The sequence below is a fragment of the Rhinatrema bivittatum genome, chromosome 8 (genome assembly GCF_901001135.1).
Source record: "Rhinatrema bivittatum chromosome 8, aRhiBiv1.1, whole genome shotgun sequence".
Classification (NCBI taxonomy): domain Eukaryota; kingdom Metazoa; phylum Chordata; class Amphibia; order Gymnophiona; family Rhinatrematidae; genus Rhinatrema; species Rhinatrema bivittatum.
Window position 1 is genome coordinate 86,231,284 of NC_042622.1, and position 23,190 is coordinate 86,254,473.

At 46.5% G+C, this 23,190-nt stretch overlaps 1 protein-coding gene across 3 annotated transcripts in view; it reads right to left on the bottom strand.

Annotated features, from left to right (window-relative positions):
• The window catches only part of RAPGEF1 (Rap guanine nucleotide exchange factor 1), a 193,428-nt gene extending 171,189 nt beyond the window's left edge, over nt 1–22,239 (bottom strand). For 2 of the 3 annotated variants that reach the window (XM_029611077.1, XM_029611076.1), the window contains exon 1: nt 22,033–22,237. In XM_029611077.1, the coding sequence (XP_029466937.1) occupies nt 22,033–22,057 (25 nt within the window). In that variant the 5' untranslated portion in view covers nt 22,058–22,237. Of the gene's footprint in view, nt 1–22,032 lie in introns of all 3 variants that reach the window. The other variant, XM_029611075.1, reaches the window with a different exon arrangement.
• Between the last annotated feature and the right edge of the window lie 951 nt (nt 22,240–23,190).

Sequence of the window (23,190 nt, forward strand, 5' to 3'; positions counted from 1 at the left end):
AGTCAAGCTGGAGGGGCGGAGAAGTTCAATCTCAGCTCCTGACCTGAGTAGCATCGGGCGACTGACACATGGTCAGGGCCTCTAGGCCAGAAACCTTATTCACCTTATTTGCAAAGGGAAAAAATGTAGCAGCAAACTGAGAGATGGAGAGTGATTCAGAAGCGTCTTGCTCTGCATCACGCGCATAAAAATCCCCAAATTACAGAACTCCAAGGTCCGATAAATGGCAGGGAGCTGCTGATCTCGGGGGTGCGTTGAGTCACACAGTAATGAAAGCCTGGGATTGCGAGCTTGAATCTGAAGGCCCTAGTCCTAAGGGGGATCTTGGGTTCTGAACCTGCCACCTTTCTGTCTCACAAGCAGCAACTCCACCGCCAAGCTCCTACAAGAATCACATCCCTATCTTTACCACACCAATCCACCTTCCTGTACCTCAGTTTGCCCAGCTCTGAGGAGCACAATTCTAATGCCTTCCTTTACTTCTCTTCACCTCCTTGAATGAGATACACACAGGGTTTGATTGTTCACTTGGGGAAGCTGTGGTTCATTTTCCAGAGCTCTCGTGCCAATGTCGCTGAAATCCTGCTAAATACGCAGAGTGAAAGAATCACAATTGAGTTCTCCCCGAGACTTCCAGGAGAGTTCCCCTGTGCTACATCTCCCTGAGAACGCAGCTGCACAGGGAGCACAGGCTCCCGTCTGGGAAACGGGCTGCAGAAGAAAGATAAATGCTGCAAAAAGACAGACAGCTTTCTTTTCTAAAGCCTTCCTTCCGTACATCCTGCAATCCCTGCAGACCGAGGCAGGAAGCCCGCTGAAAGGGACAGCTGGAGGAGCCTGCCCAGCACAGGCCCACCTGCTCTTCTCAGACCCCCTCCCCCCGGGCTAGCTCTGAGATTTCCATGGAAGGAATGGCTTCAAACTTCAATTTTACACAGCAAAGAAAACTCGGTGCCCCTTCATAATCACACATGCAGACAGTTAGCAAACCAATTCAATGGGAACAATAAAGCAACATAGACAAACCAGTGTGAAGAGCAGAGACCCCGCTGAGGGACCTGCCATCACGTGTAGAAACGAGAAAAGACATGGGGGCCAGACAGGTCAGCAGGAAAAAGGGAAGGAAAGTAGAAGACGGCAGCTTTGCTTTTTCCTCAGTATGAGGAATATATAAAAAGTTTCATCACCTGAGACCAAGGGTTGCCTGCTACAGAGCTCTTTGCAGTGGATTTGCTTAATGCAGATAAGCCCAAAGAGGGCAAGGTCCTGTTACCATCTCCCTTCAAGAGTCAAAAGCAGCAGCATTTGTCTTCAGCCTGGGGATGGCACGGTCCACAAACCGAGCTCCAGGTGTTAAACTGACAGAATATGGTAGAGAGAACCTGGCCAGTGCTATACCACTGAAAAACAGTAACATACTAAATGATGGCAGATAAAGACCCAAATGGTCCATCCAGTCTGCCCAGCAAGTTTTTTTTTTAGGGTTTTTATATCGGCCACTAGTTCTGGGGCCTTAAGTCTTTCTGGTCTGTGAAGGAAGGACCTATGAAGCCCTGAAAGCAGGGAGGATAACTTTCAAAACTGCTCAAGTCCGCCCATTCATGTGTGTATTTGGGCGCACGCAAAGTTGCTACTGTATTTTATAACCAGCACGGAAAGGCTATGCTGGGGTGGCCAACTCTGGTCCTCAAGAACCCCCAATCAGCCAGGTTTGCAAGATATCTACAATGAATATGCATGAGATAGATTTGCATACAATGGAGACAGTGCATGCAAATCTCTTTAATGCATATTAATAGTGGATATCCTAAAAACCAGACCTGTTTGTGTCTCTCAAAGACCGGAATTGGCAACTCCCATGCTTGCACATGTAAAAACCACAAGCCGCACAAGTTCAGATTTATCCAGATAAATGCCAATTTATCTGGCTAAGTAGCAGTACATAGCCAGATAAGTCTGAAAAGCGCTACTTAGGACGGACAAGTAGCACTTTGTAGACCTGCTGCGAATTAGCCAGATAAATCGGAATATAGCCAGATAAACGTCGCTACTTATCCAAATACGTTCAAATTTGTCTATCTAAGCAGCAGGACAGGCGCTACTTAGCAGAATAAATTGAAAATTAGCCAGACAAGTGTGCACAAATCATATACCCGTGTATTTGTACTTCCAGTTTTAAAAGGATATGCATGCAGATTTTAATCACGTTAATTTGATGCTTTTACACCTCGTAAGTCGGCTTTTATGCACATAAGGCATGGTATTTTATAATGTACGCAACAATGGAATAACCAGTTTTACCATTAGTCTACCAGTTTGCCCAGTCCATCTGCAGCTCATGAAGATCCTCCTAGCTCTTCAACCTGAAGTCCCTCCACTGCACCCACACCCTCTACACCAGTGGTTCTCAACCGGTGTGTTGTCACACTTCCCATCCCCCACTGACCCAGCTGTTCCCTCTCCCGAGCAAAATAGGTCCTCCGCCCAGGCTTAAAATGCTGATAGCCCGGGCGGAACGAGGCAAGACAGCTGGAGTCAGCGGCACCAGCATGCTCTCTTCTTCCCGCGCCCCCCTATCCCCCCGCAGCCCAGAAGAGGAAGTGGTGAGCAGTGGGTGCATGTGCGGGAAGAAGAGACCATGCTAGTGCAGGCAGCATCAGCCCGAAGAAAAGAAGAGAGGCGCGGCCTGAGGAATGAGCTGCGCGGCTCGGAGAAAAACAAAGAACGTCATCAACCCCCATGACCGATGGGACTCCTTTCTCCGCAAGGGCTGAAAGTGAAGGAAGTTGCTGCTGCCTTTAGGGTTAGAAGTGGAGGATGCTGCTGCCGCTAGTTGGGGGGGGGGGGGAGAAGAGTGAGTGAATGAGCAAGCATGTGTGTTTGAGATCCTGTGTATGTGTGTGTATGTGAGTGTATGTGAGTGAGATAGCATGTATGTGAATGATTGAGAGCCTGTACATGTGAAAGAGAGCATATGAGTAACTGAGAGCTGATTTAGGTGAGGGAGCATGTGAGTATGTGATTGAGAACCTGTGTGTAAATGAGAGAAAGCATGGGTGTCTGTGTGATTGAGAGCTAGTTTAGGTGAGGGAGCATGTGAGTATGTGATTGAGAGCCTGTGTGTAAATGAGAGAAAGAGAGAGAGCATGTGTGTCTGTGTGTGACTGAGAACTGGTTTAGGTGCGGGAGCATGTGATTGAGAGCCTGTGTGTAAATGAGAGAAAGAGATAGAGCATGTTTGTAAGCATGTGAATGAGAGTCTGTGTGTGAGAGAAAAAGACAGCATGTATGTGTGTGATTGAAAGCCTGTGTGTGTAAGCCTGAAAAGATAGACAGCATGTGTGTAAATAAGAGCCTATATAAGTGAGAGAGAAAAAGCACGTCTATATGTGAGCGATTGTGAGCCAGTGAGAGAGAGAGAGAGAGAAAGAGAGAAGAAAGTTGCAAGCAAACCATCCCTCCTCCTGCTAATTCAAAACAATCTCAGGGCACCTGGATATCAAACGCTCCCAGGTATGCAGAGCAAAACATTGTTTATATCCTTATTATTTTTCATTACAGGGTCTTTGTGTCTGCTATTTTGAAATATTTTATTGGTATCTAGAAATTTTTTATATGATATTTTAATTATTGGATATTCCATTCATCTGCTGTTTCGAAATAATCTGTTCTTTTTGTTAATATGGTTTTACTGCTACTGATTTTATATTTCTTAATTTGTTTTATAAGGATGGGTGATGTTTCTTTTTTTCCTTTGTTGCACTGCATACAGACACTCTGGCTTGTTGCAGTTTCCAATTCAGTTTTTGTCTGCATGCTTCTAGTTATGCGTTTTGGTCTCTTTATTCTTTGTTAGGTGAGGGTCAGCACATGTGATTCAGGTGAGGTTTTCTGCTGGCATGTAGTTTCTGTGTAGGGCTCTATAGCAGCCTGACTTGGTCCGTTTTCCTTATAGGAGATGTATTGGTGTCTTAAGGCCTGGTATAATATTTTCAGTGTTACCTTTTCTTAGGTAAGGTGGTTACTATTAAGTGCTGGAAATTGGTGCTGTTTTGGTGTGGGATGTTTACTGTTTTTGCAATTTCTGTTCAGACAGAATATGTATCTTTTTCTTGTGTCATTCTTAACAATAAAATAATACTGGACCTTTATTTTTTATTTCCGTCGTAAATTGTAATGAGCAGTGTGTCACACATGTGAGCATGGTCTGTCAGGTGTGTCACGATGGGAAAAAGGTTAAGAACCCCTGCTCTACACAGTCATTTTTTCCACTTTAACGATGTTTACCATCACCCATACCAGATATTGAGCAGAAGTAAAGCACGTATGCACATCACTATGGCAGGTTTTAAAATAGCAACTAAATTGTGTAAATGTTGGCCCCACCCCAAAACGCCTGCAAAGTTACACGTGTAAGTTGCAGTTTTGAAAATAGCATGTAGTCGCGTATGTGCTATTTGATGTGTGCACCATTTGAAAATTCACCTGTAAATGCCCAAAACATCAGTCTTCCTATAAAAGTTTGTTCTGGTCTTTTAACAGAATTCAGGTTTTGCCGAGCACCACTAGAGCAATAAACATTTGCAGAGCACAGTTACAAAAGCATGTGTCATGAAAGAAACACAGGCTGCAGCAAGATCTTCACTACCTTGGATTTCCTTCCTGAATTAACAAGGCACTGGATTCCCCTGTCAGAGTCTCACAGAATTCATTCTGTGCCACTTGAGAGTGACACCCGCAGGTTCTCCCTTATATAATGTGGCAATGCCCACACGCCACACAGTTCCAGGTACCCACAGGGTAAAACAATGCAGTAAGCTCAGAAGAGAAGGGAGCTCCAGGCTGTATTCCGCGTACGACAGGGACACTTCATGCCCATCATCACATACTAGCCAAAGCCTTGAGGAGAAGAGGATGGTAGAGCTCACCAGTTTCTCCCATGTCCTAGGTATATTTCCTGCTTCCCTGGAGAACGCCAGCAAGAAGAATGAACTTAGCCTGTTAAAGCAGCTGAGATACCCTCCCCTGACATCATCGCAAATGGAGCCGGGCAGTTTGAAAGGTGCCAAGCCAGCAGGCGCTTGTGATGGGGAGGGCTACCCACCAGTGCTGATCACCTTGTAACAGCTAACATCCAAGGTAAAAAGACAAAAAAAAAATTGAAAAAACTGCTTTTGAAACTGAGAAGAGATTTCTGTGGGGAAAGCCATGATTCTGAGACCCGCCCCCTCCCCTGACATCATCGCAAACGGATCCGGGCAGTTTGAAAGGCGCCAAGCCAGCAGGCGCCGCGCACCGAAGGGGTGCGACAAAGGGGCACTCCCCTTTGTGTTATTTGTTTAATATGCTCCTTGTTATACCTTTTGCTTAATTGTTAAGAACTTTGATTTTGATGATTTTATTTTTGTAATCTCTTAGCCTCAGGTACAAAAATTTTAGATTGTAAGCCCTTTTAGGGGATAATGAATTACCTATTGTACCTTATTGTAAACTGAACATCGGTATATAAAAATCGTAAAAAAATACCAGGGGAGGACTGTAGGGACTGGAAAGAATGCCAGTGTCCTTAAAGCCTGGCTCCTCCACAACACAACACTTTCAGATAACATAGATCTTTTTTATTCCCAAAATTGTCACCAGGACATGAATTTTGTTTTTAAAATGTATTTATTTTTACTTTTGGGGGCTCTCAGTTCAGTTTTATTTTCAAAATTAATGGAGAGCTTATTTACCTGATAATTTTGTTTTCCTTAGTGTAGACAGATGGACTCAGGCTCAGTGGGATGTACCAAAGCTACTCCCCAACAGGGTGGGAGGCTGCCCGCGATCCAGTCAACACCACACGTGCAAAGACTTCATCTTTAACCCAAATCATGGGTTATCTCACTGTTTTTTCCTATTACAATTTTTTTCAACTGTACCTTAATTTTTGAGCTCTTTCATCTTTGTATTTATACTTTACTCACACTCCATTTACTCTATCTCTTTTATATATATATTTTTTTTCTATATAATATTTATTACTACATTACTATGTTTAATTGGTTATCTATTCTATTTGTTCCATAATTTATTGTTAGTTCTATTGTTATCTGTTTTATTGTTCAACTGTTCTATGTAAAGCCCACTACTCTTTTTGGGCATTTAAAAGTTGTATGTAAACCGGATTGATTTGTAGTTCCTACAAGAACTTCGGTCTATAAAAATTAAAAATAAATAAATAAATAAATCTTCACAGGCCTGCACATCTGGACAATAAAACCTGGAAAAAGTGTGTAAGGAGGACTACGTTATAACACTGCCTGAGCCCTAGTAGACTGAGCCCTAACCTGAGTAGGCAATGGTTTTCCAGCATCCACATACACGCCCGTGACCACCTCCTTAATCCAATAAGCTATGGAGCACCCTGCTTACTGCCACCATGAAGAACAAAAAGCAATCCATCTTCCGAAAAGACTCAGAGATCTCCAGATACCACACAACAAGACGCTTAACATCCAAGGAGAGCAAAGTCCAAGACTACCTTAGGCAAGGAGGATGAAACAGTACACAGCTGTAACACCCCCAGAGTCACCCGAAGGAACGGCTTCCACCAATACAATGCCTGCAGTTCAGAAATTCGATGTGAAGAACATATAGCCACCAGGAACACAGTCTTCAAAATCAACAACCATAAGGAAAGGCTATGCAGAGGTCAGAAAGTAGGCCCGCCAAAACGTCCAGCACCAAATTAAGATTCCACAATGGAACCGGTAACCTCAAGGGAGGCCTAAGGTGCTTCACTCCCTTCAAAACATGGGCCATTATCAGGATGAGACGACAAGGAAACACCATTACCAGGACTCTGAAACAGGCAAGAACCACAACCTGCACCTTCAAGGAATTAAGGGCCAAGCCTTTATTCAACCCATCTTGCAAAAAATCCAGATCTTTACTGAACAAGGAAGAACACCCCACTCCTCACACCAGGCCTCAAAATCTCTCCAAACCCACACATAAGCCAAGGAAGTGGAGAACTTGCGAGCGTGGAGTAAAGTGGCAATCACTGCAGAGGAATAACCATGCTTTAACAGGCAAGCCCTCTCAAGGGCAAACCATAAGAAAGAATAGAGTTAGATCCTCGTGAAGAACCGGTCCATGCTGAAGCAGATCCATGTGCGGCAGAAGGCGAAGGGAGGCCTCCACCAGGAGTCATCACAAATCCACATATCACAGATGCCTGGGCCAGTCCAGCACCACCAGGAGTACTAGCCCCCTGTGGCCTTCGATCTTGTGAATTATCTTACCCAGCAAGGGACACGGAGGAAAGGAATAAAGCAATCTGTCTTCCAGCCAGACCTGTACGAGAGCGTCTATTCCCAGGAACCACGGATCTCTCCTGCGACTGTAGAAGCGAGGAACTTTCTCATTTCGAAAAGTCACCGGTCTAGGAACGGAAGGCCACAGCAATCCAAAGTCAGGTGAAATGCCTCGGCTGACAACACCCTCTCTCCTGGGTCCAGACTTTCCTTGCTAAGATAGTCCGCTCTTACGTTGTCTTTTCCTGCAATATGAGAGGCCGAGATCATCTGCAGATGACCTTCCACCCGTTCCATCAGCTGGTCTATTTCTTGCGACACTTGCTTGCTCTTGGTTCCTCCCTGGTGATTGATATATGCCACCATTGTCGCACTGTCCGACATCACGCGAACCACTTGATTCCGCAGCCTGTGTCTGAAATGCAAGCATGCCAGCTGTACCGCCCGGACCTCCAGGTGATTGATGTTCCAGCGGGACTCTTCAGCATTCCAGCATCCCTGGGCCGTTAACTCCAGACAGTGAGCCCCCCAACTGTGGAGACTTGCATCTGTTGAATATCAACCAGGCCAGAGAGGACAAGGGAACTCCCTTTCTTAGATGATCCTCCTGCAATCACCACTGGAGGCGGGAGCAGATTTCCATCGGGAAGTAGAGCCGAATCGCATAATCCTGAGACTGCAGGTTCCAATGAGATAGCAGAGAGCTCTGAAGAGGATGCATATGCGCCCTTGCCCACAGCACCACTTCCAGGGTAGCTGCCATCAGTAGCTGTAGGTGGGACCACACCGTTGGGCAAATGGTATTCATTAACCGATGCACTTGAGACATCAATCTCTGGATCCAAACTTCTGGTAGGAAAACTCTGTCCTGTCCCATGTCGAACCGGACCCCAGATACTCCATAACTGGGATGGTTGAAGATTGCTCTTGGTCAGGTTCATCACCCCACTGAGCTCCTCCACCATCTGCTGGAGATGAAGAATACTGGCAAGCTTGGGTCACTGCAGGGTTATATATACTGTGACATCAGCTTAATCAGCCTCCATCTGCTGGCAGGGGAACATAAACCCATTGGTCCTACTCCATCTGTCTACATGCTAGGAAAAATAGATTTTGAATATTTCGGGGGATGAAAAAGGAAACAGAAAACCAGAAACGTATTTAGAGAAAAAAAAAAAAAAGCACAAGTCTTCCCTTTCAAACAATAATCAGATACAGAAAACATGAGGAACCAAGTGACGTCTGGCAGTGTTAACTTCTGAAGTCCTCGGTGACATGTGGAGGGGAGTGCTGGTTGGTACCAGCTAGCACTGAGCTTTCAGTTTTCCTCAGGAGCTGAGGAGGGCAATTTCCTGGCTTTGAAAAAAACATTTTTTAAACCATTTTCATGCAGGGCTGATTTGGGAAGTATAACACCCTTTAAACAATCATTAGTATTTTGATATGAGCTGGCCACCAGCCACTGTGCCTCCCTTAAACAATGGTCACACCCTCCATGCAGCTGCAAAGGGAAGATAGCTACTGGGAACAGACTTCCATCAGATTCCCAGGGAAAACCATCTGCAGCATTTATCAGCTGTCCACCACACCAAGTGCCCAGAAACAGAAGACCTGCCTCCTCCGACCTCACCCCCCAAATCACAGGGCAGCCACTCTCCTGAGCTTCAGTCCTGATGCCCTGGCATGTTTTTATGGACACACGTTAGGAATCTAACTCGTGTCAATGGCCATGTCAGCTCCCTCGCAGAGTGTTGTGATCTTTAATAGAACAAACTTAGCAGCTAAGGAAATGCTTTTTCCTGCATGTCTAATTGTCCTCTGATCCCAGACAGGGCTCCACTATGGTGCTGCCTGAGAGCACAGACTTTGCACAGGGACAGCAAACAGCACATTTCAGGGTGCATCACCATACAAAAAAGTACCTCAGAAGCAGGTTTACGCCCAGGGCGCGTAGCGCAATACAAGAATGTGACATACAGCCACCAGGGTGAGGGAAAGCTTGCTCCGTGAGGGCATAGCCCAGCTCTTTGCAGGCCTGTTGATGTGCCCTGTCTTAAGAGAGATTAGTAATATACCTGGGCTTGATGAATTGTACAGTTCTTATTACAGATACAATGACATGCCGGTCATGTCAGTCTAAAACCAGCTCTGTGGCAGAAGCCTGGTTTTGAAAGGCTCCAAATGATCCCCTCAACACTCCCTGCTGCTGGCAACAACCCAACTGCAGGTGGAGGCTTTTCTGATTTCATAGCTTTTCTATTTTCCTCTGGAAAAAGATGCAAGGCCACAACTTTCCCACTCCATCCCGACTGGCTGCGACAGAGGCGCGGGAATCACAGAAGCCAGGCCGGCTCCCACCTTGTTGCCGCAGCGTAAGAATACTCCTCACAGACGCTGCCTTTCCCCAGAAAGGCGTTAAGTGTGGGGAGGCGTGAAATCGTGTTTGCAAACACACCATTCATTACCGTGCTCTGTATTTCCATGCTATCCACTCTATCTTGGGGGAATTTCAGAACAGCTCAGAATCATCATTTGCAAAAAGAAACCCCCACAATTCCAGACACACAAATTACTGCCCACATGTCTTACTAAAGCCAAGAAGGAGCACTACAGTGCTGACGATTAACAGGAGAGAAATCACTAAGCCACTGTCAAGGGATTCCTTGGAGTGGAAGCTGGCATAAAGATGCCAAATGACCCAATTTTGTCTCTCTCCAATCTAAATTAATGCTCATATTAATTGAAAAGACACAAGGCAACAGGGGAAGCAAAGCTGGGTGTCTGCTGACAGAAACTGAGATTTGTTCATGTTAATGGGGAAAGAATTTGATTTTTGATTTCTATCCCATCCTTCATGACTGGTCAGCCACTTCAAAGCAGATTACATTCAGGTACTGTAGGTGTTTTCTCTGTCCCCAGAGGGTTCACAATCACACAGACCGAAGCAGAAAGGTGCCATCAGCTGAACGCACCTTTCGGCCTGCACTTCAACGCATGTTTTCTCAGCGCAAGACTTACTGACCATGCAGCAAGGAGTTTTGCAGGCAGAAAATCTGTGTCCCTACATGGGAGTACTGCTTAGTACCCTCACATGGAAATGAGGGCACTTAAGTAGTACTCCCTGAGGCAGAGAGGTGCATTGGCCCGGCCTGGATTTTTTAGTGCTATTGCACTGATACTTAACCCCCCCCCCCCCCCCCCCCCCCCCCCCCCAAAAAAAAAAGGTTTTTAAAAAAAGACAAAAAAAGAGTCAGGAACACTTCAGACGGGTAAGTATAGAGTTATCTGGCTACATGGTGGCATCTGCGACTTAGCTGATTAAGTACTCTCCCTCCTTATCGGGTGCTTGTTCTGTCATCACCCCCTTCCTGATTTAAAATGTGCGTTTGGCATAGATCAATGTGCCTTTTATTTTATTTAACTCCCCATGCATTCGCATTTCATTAGCTTGCTACAACAAGAGTTTAAAAAAAAATTATCTGAGCATTAAAACTGTGGGCTGAAATCCAGCACATAGTGTTTTAACACCCAGATTTCTGACCTGGCCTGTAAGTCTGTCCCTGAGGCAATGGAGGGTAAAGTGACTTGCCCAAAAGCACTAGGCATGGCAGTGGGATTTGAACCCTGGCTTCCCTGGTTCTCGGCCTGCTGCTCTAACTACCAGGCTACTCCTCCATTGATTAAAGACAGAGAGCACAATGAGACCAATCAAAGCACATCTGACCCCCCCCAACACAGCACTGCTCTCCACAGAAACGTAGAAACAAACAACATTATGGCAGATAAGGCCCCTAAAACCCATCCAGCCTGCCCTGTCTCATTCATGAAGCAATGCCAAGGACCCAGGATGTTCACTTCTTCACATCTCAGAATCCAATGTGCCTCTCCCAAGTTTTCTTCAATTCTGCTCTCACCCAGAAGGCTGTTCCAGGAAGAAATAAATACTTGGGGTGAAGTCTCACCCATGACCTCTAGAGAGGCAGTCACTGCCTTTTTTTCTACTGCTAATATCGTTCCCTATGCACCTTCACATCCTTTCCAATCTGGCCACTGACTTGCTGCACCAGTTCATTACATTGAGTTCATCAAACATGTTCACCTGAAGGTCTCCTTCCTGCTTGGTGCGCATCATCATCTGACTCCCCCCCATGTACTGCTCGCTTGCATGACTCTGCACACCTCCAGCTTTCTTAGATCACTTCTTCATTCTGTCTATTCCCTGAGGAGCATCCACTCTGTTGCAGTTCTTAGTGTTATCCGCTAAAAGACCAACCTTTCCTACTAACCTTTTTGCAATATTACTCTCAAAGATACTGAACAGAACTGATCCCAAGGACTGATCGCAGGGGCACTCCACTCACCACCCTTCTTTCCTATGTGATTACCATTTACCAATCACTCAATCAAGTCCACCACCTTGAGCCCACTCCCAGGCTCTCAGTTTAGAAAATAGCCTCCTATAGGGGACAGTATCAAAAGCTTTGCTAAAATTCCAAGTATACCACATCCAGCGCCAGTTCCTCATCTAATTCTCTGCTCACCAGAATCAAAGAAATTGATCAGATTTGTTTGACAGTATTTCCTCAGTTAAAACCGTGTTACTTCAGACCCTTGTCCTTTGCAACAGTCTCCATTAATTTCCCCACCCGTCAGACTAACCGAGCTATAGTGTCCTATTTCCTTCAAGATTTGCTAGACCAGAGAGCCTCGTGGGATGCTATCAAAGCATATTCCCGAATGCCCTGGAGCACAAGCATTTATCTTCCTTCCTGCAGTAAGTGTGCGTATAGGACCCTGGCAAAAGACAAGCATTTTAACAGAGGAGAACATGACCTGCGTCCGTACTGATGACCCTTACAGTGGGATAGGCATGTCTAGGAATACCTAGAGGATTACAATATCTAAGAACATCAGAAATGACAAAACCACTGCAGCACACTGGGCTGAGAATTTCAATAACCCCAAGGTCCTTTTTCCTGGGGAACGACTCCTGATATGGCACCCAGCATTGGGTACCTGTAGTTCGGATTATTTTTCCCTATGTTCGGATTATTTTTCCCTATTTGCTAGTTAGATGCCCAGTTCCCCATTCTCGCAGTATTCTCCAGCAATTTGTCATAGTCTGTTCATTTGACTATTTTTGTGTCATCTGCAAATCTGATCACTTTACTTATTGCTCCTTTTTCCAGATCACTAAATGGTAAGTTAAACAGCACCAGTCTCAGTACACTTACCAGGGGCATGTCACTGACTATATTTAGACCTACTCTTTGTTTCCTATACTTTAACCAGCTACCAATCACCAGCGGGAAATTACCTCCTATCCTATAAAGAGCAGGAGTCTCTCATGACTCATGAGGCACTCTCTCAAATGCCTTATGATATACTATGTTAACCAGCTCACCCTTATCCACATGGACCAGGGCTGTGCACCTCCAATTTGGGATAAGGGTATTCCTGATCTAGAAGTAACGATGCATACAGGAACCTTAAACATATATATCTTTAACGAAGGTATGTCCTCAAACCATGTTTGTATTAGACAAACTCTCAAGTAGCTACAAAACCTCCCACCTAAATGACAAAGCAGGAGACATGACTTACAAAACAATAATTAGAATATTTAGATTTAATTCAGCTTCTAGTTTCGGTATATCTCCTTTTCTTATTCTTAGTAAGGGTGTGGGCATGCAAACAGACTCTGCATCCTTACGGGCCATCATCTGGTGCTTATCTTCATTTGTATCATCACAATAGCACAATGCCCACAGGAGAAAGCTTAGCTAAGGCAGGTAAGGACAAGAATCAGGTGCAGGCTCTGTTTTTTCTCTATAAAATATAGGCTGAATCAAATCTAATGCTGTGACAGAAGTCTTTCAGATAAACCAGCAGATCTTTACACAAGAAAATCTATCGATAGCTTTTCAGGCACTGAGGCTTAAGCTAGTCACTGGCACATAAAGGCAATATAAGACTGCTCTTAGCTATTCTCAATACCTGATCCACATGTTTCCTGCTCTCTCGATACCATGCAGAACCAAGAGACAGCACTGGAGGTTAACACTTAGGTCTCGCCCCAAAATTGGCTTCACAAATACAATATACTGAGTTTGAAATATCGCTCACAAGACACTCAGTTGAGATATTTATAGCAGAATGCACCATTTCCTCCTAGCTATTGCTAGAAGTAACAAGCTTGTGGCTTTATAAATGCACAAACACATATCCAAGTAAAACAAAATCAGCGGCTCTTCAGAAACAACAACCTGCTCCCCTGATGAGAACTGCAAAGTTCCCAGCCTGAGGTATCATTAGGGCAACCTGCGCTGAGAGACGGGCCAAAGATATCCCTTAGAGCACAGCACATCAAAGCAAGTCTATTCTGGCTAAGCGTAACGACACTTACTCAGCAAAAGGTCTTTTGCCATACAGACTATCTTACTATAAATAGCAAGAAAGGTTTGACCGAGGATGAAATTGTAACTCCTGCCATTAAGAATGTGTCTTCACTTGGATGAGACTGGGAGCGGAAGAGTTTGGCATGCTACAGAGCATAATCTCTGTCTGCCACTGCTTACAAGCCAGCACGCTAATGTGAGGTGGTAGGACAATTACTAGGCCAGGAGGAGAGCGAGAAGAGGGAAGGCTTGCAGCGAGAGTGAGGTACACTGCCGGGAAAAGGTTAAAGTCTGGGACTTCACGGCAATCACATATGAGATTCCTGTTCCTACCTTCCTTCAGATGCTGAGGTTTCCCGTTGCTGTTTCCCATTCCAAATCTTGCAGCTCCCCCACGCTCAGGATGACTTCATTCTGCAGGGGACACTGCTGTTCACCTTTCAAAAGTCTTGGCGGCAGAGGTGAACGGTCAGACTAAAGAAGCAGGTAGGCAGGATGTGGCAGGAAGCCCCACTGTGAACACAGCTATCCAATGCCACAATCTACGGCACTGCCTTACAAGTTTTCAACTGGAGAAAATTTCCCAGAGTGACAGTGAGGCCTTTGGTGGATGAATCACCTCCAGAAACAGATAGCTGACAGACACCCACAGGCTTCCTCCAGTGACAACAAACCAATCAGCACCACCAGGCTAGAAATCACCGGGGAGGCAGAGCTCCTCACCTGAAGCTAGATGCAGCCAACTGGAGAAAGACATTGGGCCAGCATACTACAAAGCCGTCCCATTTGCAGTGTCCGCGAGTCCCAACTACATTGTGCAAAAGAAGGAATTTTCCAGCACTGTCCTGGACATTTCTGTCCTTTAAAGACTCTGATGACAAAATGCTCTTCAGCTGTCCATGCTGTAGTCATGCTATATATATATATATATATATATATATATATATATATCTCTGCAATGCTTACATAGAGAGCTGATGCAGCTCCACTCTTCGGCTGTCCATGGAGCATTCATACTTTACGTGTATCAGAATGATGCCTGCACGAGGTTCTGATGAAGACCCATTCCTCAGTTGTCCATGTTGTATTCATGCTTTTACGTGTTTCAGTGTAATGCGTACGTGGGGGTACAGCGACCTCTGATATATCATACTGGACAGATTATAAGATGAGCTACTTTTTTAAAATATGTGTTTCAAAGCACTTCATCATAAAACCGTGGCCTGGCTCTTATGATTATCAGACTGCAGAAAAGGCTAGCAGGAGAAGTGTGCCTGTTTGGAGATGGTACGAAAATCTACAACAATGCAGCCATGCCAGGAAGAACTGATAAAATGAAAGATGATCAAAAACCTAGAGAAACAGTCAAGGGTTTGGCAACGACAGTGTAATTTAAAAACAATGAAAATCAGGTATTTGGGATACAGAAATCCAAGCGCAGAATACCAATTTGAAGGGGAAGAATTTGCAGTGACCAAACAAGAAAGAAGCCTAGGACGGGTCGTCTCTGATAGCCTCAAGGTGGCCAGTTGGTGTGACAGTGCAGTTGGGTTAGCTCAGAGTATATCTGGATACAGAAAGAGAGATTACTACTTCCCTCCTCCTAGCAATATTACTGAGACTCCACCTTCAGATCTCTAACTCTGGAATCCATGCCTGCAAAAGAATCATTTTCTCCAGCGAGCCTAAAGTACTCAACAAGTGATTGAAAGATGGGATGGGATGTTATCTCCATGTCTAGTACCCAACGATCAACTTTAACAAGACAAAGCCTTCACTGTTCTGCAACACCCCAGCAGGAACCATCGCTGTGTCCACAGGCCCATTTTAACCAGTCGCATTTTTACCATGGTGAAGGAATGCACACAAACTCCCTCCACCCAAAAAGTAAATTTAGATGTTGCTCCCAGGGTCTGCTCTTCAAAAGGGCAGCTCCCAGCCCAGCTGCTTCGCATTCTCAGAAACACAGCTGCCAGTCCTCCTGCCACCTCTCACAAATTAGGTTAACCAGCACGCACTCTAAAGGCTCCTGAATTGTGGAATATTTTATATCAAATGAGCTTCGTGTTATTATGGATTATATGAGGTTTCAAAAGGCACTAAAAACCTACTTGCTCTCTAGAGCTTTTAATTGTTTGTTATATTTTGTTCTATCGTGCTGTATGTTTTATTGTGTATTTTGGTTGTAATCCGCATTGATGCTCTGCGAATTGCAGACTATAAATCTGTGAAATAAAAAAATTAGTATTACATGATCTTCTCCTGTCACAAAGGGCCCTGAGGTTACAAGCTTTAGCCTTCGATGAATGAGCCATGTGAAAGCTTCCCACCTTGGACACTGCTCTTCAACATCCTTAGCTCTCAGAGGTGCCTCATGGCCAGCACTGCATGCAGCGTTACCCCCTTGGTGAGGGCGTGGAGAGAGGCAGAGGTAAAGCCCGAATGAAAACTGGCCAGAAGCTAATCAAATGGTTTCCTCAAGGACCTGAAACCTCAAAGGAAGGCAGGGGTAGAACAGACCCCAACACGCACTTCACACAAAGCAAAGCTAAGTGAGGGGGCAACAGTCATCTTTTAACCACAAATGCAAACCACAACAGAATAGTGACAGGCACCAGCAGCATGTGTGTCAGGGGCACTGCTCTATGCTGTCAGAATGGAGGACCAGAGGGGAGGAAGAGATTCTCGACAGACAGGGCCCATGCGTCCTATCAGGCAAACTAGGCGGTCGACTCGGGCGCTGACCATTAGGGGGTGCCGAAGAGCAGCCATGTGGGGCCGCGAACAGTGCCCATCCTGCTTGCGGCCCTGAGAAGCACGAAGGAGGCAGAAGGTTCGCCTAGGGCACCTAATAACCTTGCACCAGCCCTGTAGACAGAGACCTTGGGAGAAGAGTAACAAGTCCTTCAATCTCACACAGTACAGAGCGCAAACCCACAGAATGTAAGAAGAAAGTTTTGGAGACACTCAAACAGACATACAAAACATCAGAATTCGGTCTTCCAGCAAACAGTGTACGTGCTTTACATTTGATTCAAAATACTGCAGTGCTGCTGGTCTCTGTTACCCCCTGGCTGCACACAGACTTCTCCAGTTTTAGGTGACCGTCACTGGCTCCCCACACCATTCAGAGCCTCGTCCAGGGTTCTCTGTTTGACTTTTAGGGCTCTGTATGATATGGCACCCAGCTACTTGGCCAACAGATTGCAGTTATATGTTCCGCCTCGTAGTCCAAGGTCAGGGAAAGATTTTCACCTGTATCTTCCTTCTCCCAGAGAGTTTAGATGGGCACAAACTAGAAAATGAGTGTTAACAGGAACTGCTCTACTGTCATGGAATGGCCTCTCAAAGGAGAAAAATGATTCAGTTTTGTAAACTTTTGAAAGTCCTTTTTTTTTTTTTTTTTTAACTCGGCCTTTTACAGAGTGATAATCCTGGCAGAATTTTCTATCCATATCTTGAGGGTTGGGTGTTTTGCTCTGGTTATGGGTCTGGTGTTACGTTTAATGGTGTCAGAATGTGGCTGCTGTTTTTGTGTGTTTTGGTATTACTATTTTGAAATTATTGGAAGATTTTGTTTTGCTGCAATGCCCGGAGCTTCTGTTAGGCAATTCAAGTTAAAAACATAAATATGAATTTCACCACAGCAAGTAAGGGGATTAATCCTTCCCACCCTTCCATCAGGGCTTTACAGGTGGAGACAGCTAGCGAGTTTCGCAAGGGCTCAGAGGAAAGCATTTATTATCACTCAGCAATGGCAACAAATAGATTCTTTGTACACCCTGATCCCTTTTATTTAGACCACATAAAAACCATTCAAAGACGAGATAAAACCCTGCGAAGGACACACGGGGAGGGGGCAGGCAGTGTCGGCAGCTGCCCAGGGGTGCTGTGGCGAAAGGGGCGGGGTGTTGCTTTTTTCCAAGCACTGCTCGGCCCCCACTTCCTCATCAGACCGGCTCCCTTACAGAAGCTGGTGGACCGGCGGCATTCGGAGAACTATTTAACCATGCCTTTAAGGGCAAGGGGTTCAACTGGATGCCATCACCCAGGGTGAACACTGAGGGCCTCCCAGGAGAAGGTGATGGCACCCCTCCATCATGGTGCTTTTTTTTTTAAGGGGAAACCCCCGTCTCTCACTTCTTCCTGCCTCCCCTCACTTTACCCCCAGAGGCATCCTCGATGCAAATTCAGCCCTGGCTACCTACACAATAATGGCCACAAAGAACATTGGCCTGACCCCCACCCATCTATTCACCGAGGTTGAAAGGCACAGCATTTAGCACCCACTTTCCTACAAGAGACAGAATCCCAGAGCTTTGCTGTAGCAATAGAAGAACCCATTTCCTTAAAGACCATTTAGTGTAACGACAAGAGGGAAAGTTTCCAAGAAGACAAACTAGAGACTCACAGCAAAGGTTCTGGTTGGACAATCCTGCCTCACTGATGGGCTAAACTCCACCGCCTTCCCCACCCCCTCGACGGGGTCTGATTAGCAGACAGCCTCCACCACTCCTGACATAAAACACAGCAGCACGATGTTCCCTCCGGGGAGATAGGATCACATAAGCGTGGCACCACTCACTCACACTCACAAACGTGCACAACAGGAAACAGATCATTTAAGCATGAACACAGATGGTAAAACCAAAATTCCCTGCCCAGGATAAGGAAAGAAACTGTCTCTAATTATTGCAAGCAATCTCCCACTCCCGTAAAACCCTTCCCAGGTAGGCAGGTACCACGTCTCGTTAGGATCTGAGGACATTTACCTTGGACTAAAGTACAAGAAAACCTAAACATTTACTCCCGGCTCGTCTAGGTTCCAGAAGAATACTAGCCAAATACTGGGGTTTCCTATCTACCATTATAAATTGGGATAGTCACAGGCTATTATCAAACTCTCAAAAACATTCCCAAGGTGCCCCCAAAAATATTAAGAACTTACAGAAGACAGAGTCCATGTCTGCTTTCCATTATCGAGCCTCTCTGCCCCCCTATACTCCCTTCACAAATGGCTCTTCTCCCACCTAGAAAGGTGACTTTTAGTTACACCTGCTGGGCCAAATTCGAGCTCACAGCAGGGCTCTGTTCAGCCAGCTTTGCTTTTTCCCCACTGTTTTATACCCCTCACAAAGCACTTTAACCCAATCAGTGGCAGTGGCAGCCCTCTATCGGGGGACTTCCAGACCCCTACCAAAAGGTGTCGCCACAGCATCATGACGACGGAGGCTCCCTCCCACCCAGGGGCTGTGAGCGCAACCTTCACAGCATCCCCAGCCTGCCCAGGGTTCAAATCCAGGTCTCTCCTCATGGCAGGACACAGCACTGTCAACCTGCCATGGACCAGCCGGGGAGGTCATTTTCAGTAGCCCATGTAAAGGCAAAGTATGTAGCAACATTCAGCCCTCTCCGGTTAAGTTATCATAGAAGGTCTAAATGTAGCCAAATAAGCCTATCTGGCCTGCTTTAATACTTATCCGGGTATATTCAGCGGCATTGCCGCGCCACTGAACATCCCATGTTAAGTTAACCAGAAAAATTGTATCCAGCTTCCTTACATAGCCAGATATATTGTAATACTGGCCCCCAAGTTTCTCCTTTAAAGATGAACTAGCGTAATTGGGCTCGCTTATCCAGCTAAATTAGCCGGATAGGTAGTGCTGCCCAGTTATGCCCAATGCCCATTCACTGACTATTTGGTTAACTATTTAGCCAGATAAATGACATATCCAGCTAAGTAGTGTAGCCGGTCATTCAGCAGCAGCCACTTAGCCAGATAAATTGGATTTATCCGGCTAAGTAGCATTTGAATATGGACCTCTTACATTTAACTGTGCCTACGTATTCTGCGCCTATTTGTGCAGGCAGCCAGGCAGGTGTAAAATAGCCCATATGCATGTGAATATGGAACGTATGCATGCCTCTCTCTCATCCGGTTTTTACCGGAGAAAAGGGGATAATGCCCAGTTAGGCCAATTTACCTTTCAAAACTGTCCTCCCCTAGGAGCCAGCTCTCCATTTGTGCTGCCTGGGCACAGCCGAGAGTTATCCTGCTCTCTTTGGTGATTCTACACAGCAGATTTCGGAGAAAGGGGAAGAAGAGCAAGTGGCAACAGTCACTCCTTGGCCTAACATGGGAGAACACAAAAAGCTGATCAAGCTTCCTCCCTCCCAGTCACAAAACGGGCGAATTAAACCCTAAGGAGATACAGAGACCCCAAAATCAGAGGGCACCGCAGGAAGGCGAAACTGGAGGGCCGAGCTGAGAAAGAGGAGCACTTGTCTCAGAAAGGCCAGCTTTCAAAGAATAATTTGCTGCTGGTGCTACAAAAACATTCTTTACATCGGACAGCAGAAATGAACATTAGCAGACAAACTCCTGGGGATGACAAGCGTCCCTGTCCCTTGTATCTAAAAGCAAAGTGCTGTTAAGAGTAACTTCTTTGCAAGAACAACCTAGAAGTGTCTTGGCTTCAGTTTTTTTAAGGTTCTTTTCCTTCCACCAGTCGCTCTGAACGCGCCGAGCCAGGGAGCAGAAGAGCCAGGTCTCCCTGCGTGACAGCGCACAGCACTCCCAGTAACCCACTGGGGTGGTTTTAAATCCTGCTTTTAAACACTTTCTGTGCCTCAATCTTTGCATTCTCTCACCGTGATAATTACATGGGGCTCCAAAAAGGGACTAGTAACAGCCTACTTAAATTCAACGTGGTTTCAGTGGCTAAATAGGGTTGTTTTCCAAAACTTTAAACCTCAAACTCTCAAGGATTAGAGCCCAAAAGGGATCTTCAACAATGGTGTGTGCTTTGCTAAGAGTAAATACAGCAGTTAAAATGCTCTTCTTCATAGCTCTCCTGGTTTAGAAACAGCTGCTGTACCAAGGGAGTGTTTTCCCAGCATTTGTTTTTTTCTTTGATACCAATTCAAAGGCTATAAGAAGACTGCAGCGCTCCCCGCAAATCAGATCTATTCCAATCACAACTTTTAACATCTTCCTTCCCTCCATCCACACATACAATCTGTCTATTGTAAATGTTATCAAACTAAAACCTGCAGGATGCAGCTAGAGATGAACATTTGCTTACTTTAAAAAAAAAAAACCCATCAGATGAATTCCAGTCCTGGCTTTGTGTGACCCACCAACAAGTTTCTGGGTCCCCACCCAGCATTCCATTATCTAAGCTACCGTTGCTGTATTCATAAATATCCAGCCCTGGCCTCCAGTAGTATCAGCAACAGCTGATCCAGCCTCAAAATGTGGCTGCCAGTTCTTGGTTGTACAGAACATATTTTACCCTACAGATGAAACAGAGTCTAAATAAAGCATCCTTTACAAAGCAGAAATGAAACATGCACAGTCTGCAGGAGGCAAACACAAATCCGGGCCCAGCAGTGCTTTAGTGCTACATGTGAGAAATCAGTGAAGAGCCCAGGCAGCTCTGTCTCCCCACTGCACATGGGGATGGGGATGGGGAGGGGTGTGAATGTCTTCCTGTATATGAAGCAAGGGATGGAGGGGCTCCCTGCCTCCCTAGCTTAAGGCCATGAATGGGGGTGTCTAGTCTTCCTGCACACAGGGTCAAGGATTGGGGTCCTGCTAACCCTGCACCTGATGGGTTGGGGAAGGGTCCTGTCTACCCTGCAATGATGCCAAGGATGGGGGGGAGTTCTGTAAATAAAGCTGAGGATTGAGGGAGTCCTGTCTCCCCGCTCATGGAGCCGGCGTGATGGGGGGAAGCGGGTGTTTATCTTATTTCCCTTCATATAGACCTGAAGGTGGGGGCTCCTGTCTCCATACACATGATGCTAGGGATGAGAGAGGGGGAGGTCCCCATCCCCCTGCACATTCCGCTGGGGCGGGCGAGAGGGCCTGGCTACCTGCACAAGATGTCGGGTTGGTTGAGGTGCTCCTGTCTCCAGGCTCCCTCCACATAAAGTCAGGTACTGAGAGGAGGGGGGGGGTGGGGTCTTTGTCTCCCTGCAAAGGATGGAATAGGGCCGTGGGGTCCCCAACTCCCTGTACATGACTGGAGATTGGGGGAGGGGGTGTCAGTGACTCCCTGCACATGGACCCGGGGGGGGGGTGGTCACTGTCTCCCTGCACATGGACCCGGGGATAGGGGTGTGGGGGTGTCCCTGTCTCCCTGCATGGAGAGTAGGGATGGAGGTGCCGGGACCTCTCTGTGCTGCAGGACCTGCGCTAGGCGAGCGGCTGCCTCTTACTGTATAACAGCGCCTGTCCGGGGGCTCCCGTGCAGCTCAGCCCCGGCCCTGCGGCCTATACGATCCAGGGAGCCCAGCACAGCCCCGGTCTTTCCTGCCCCGCGCCTCCTCACCTGCTTTTTCGATTTTGCCGGACATCTCGGGGCTGGGCTGGCCTGGAGGCCACAGCCGCTGTCCGCCGTCTGCCGTCTGCTGTGAGGGCCCCGGCACCGCCGCCGTCCGCCCAGGGCGCCAGTCACCGAGTGACGGAGCAGCGGCCCTGCCCGGAGCCTGGCGGCAGCCCGGATCACAGCGCCGCCCCGCGGCCGCCGGGATAGCGCCGGAGCTCCACACCCTCCTGTGACACTGCTGCACGCAGAGGAACCGTACAGCCAAATGTGTGCGACATGCCTATTGCATACACAGGCGCTGCACCGCTATATGTGTGTAACATGCTCCTGCACACGCAGAAACTGTCCAGCTACATGTGTGCGACATGCCTATTGCATACACAGGCACTGTACAGCTACATGTGTGTAACATGCTCCTGCACAAGCAGAAACTGTAAGCTACATGTGTGTAACATCCACCTACTTACACAGGAACTGTCCAGCTACATGTGTGTGACATGCATATTGCATACACAGGCACTGTACAGCTACATGTGTGTAACATGCTCCTGCACAAGCAGAAACTGTAAGCTACATGTGTGTAACATCCACCTACTTACACAGGAACTGTACAGCTACATGTTTGTGACATGCATATTGCATACACAGGTGCAGCTGCACAGCTATGTGTGTAATATGCTCCTGTTTACACTGGATCCGTACAGCTATATGTAACATGCTTCCATACATGCAAAAACGGTACAGCTACATGTATCTGACATATCAACAGCACACAGGGGAGATCCACATCTACATCATGAGGGACATGGTTGCTGCACACCTGGAAACTGCACCTGTACCTGTGTGTGACATGACTGTGACATGCACATCTATATCCAGGGGCATTGGATCACCCAGGGCCAGCTGTAGGGCACATGGTGCCATGAGCAAAAATCACCTCCCCCACCCCCACCAGGACTCTCTTCTGCATCCCTCCTATGAAATAGCCCCTAAATCAAACACCCCATGCATACACACATTATTAGCCTTCCCCCCCCCCCCCACACACACACACACATAAAGCATTCCCTGAGAGCCCAATTTTATAAGGTGAGCTCAGCAGAGCACATAGTTTTACCTACAGTTGTGCACACATGTTGTATGTGCAAACTTTTCTCCTGA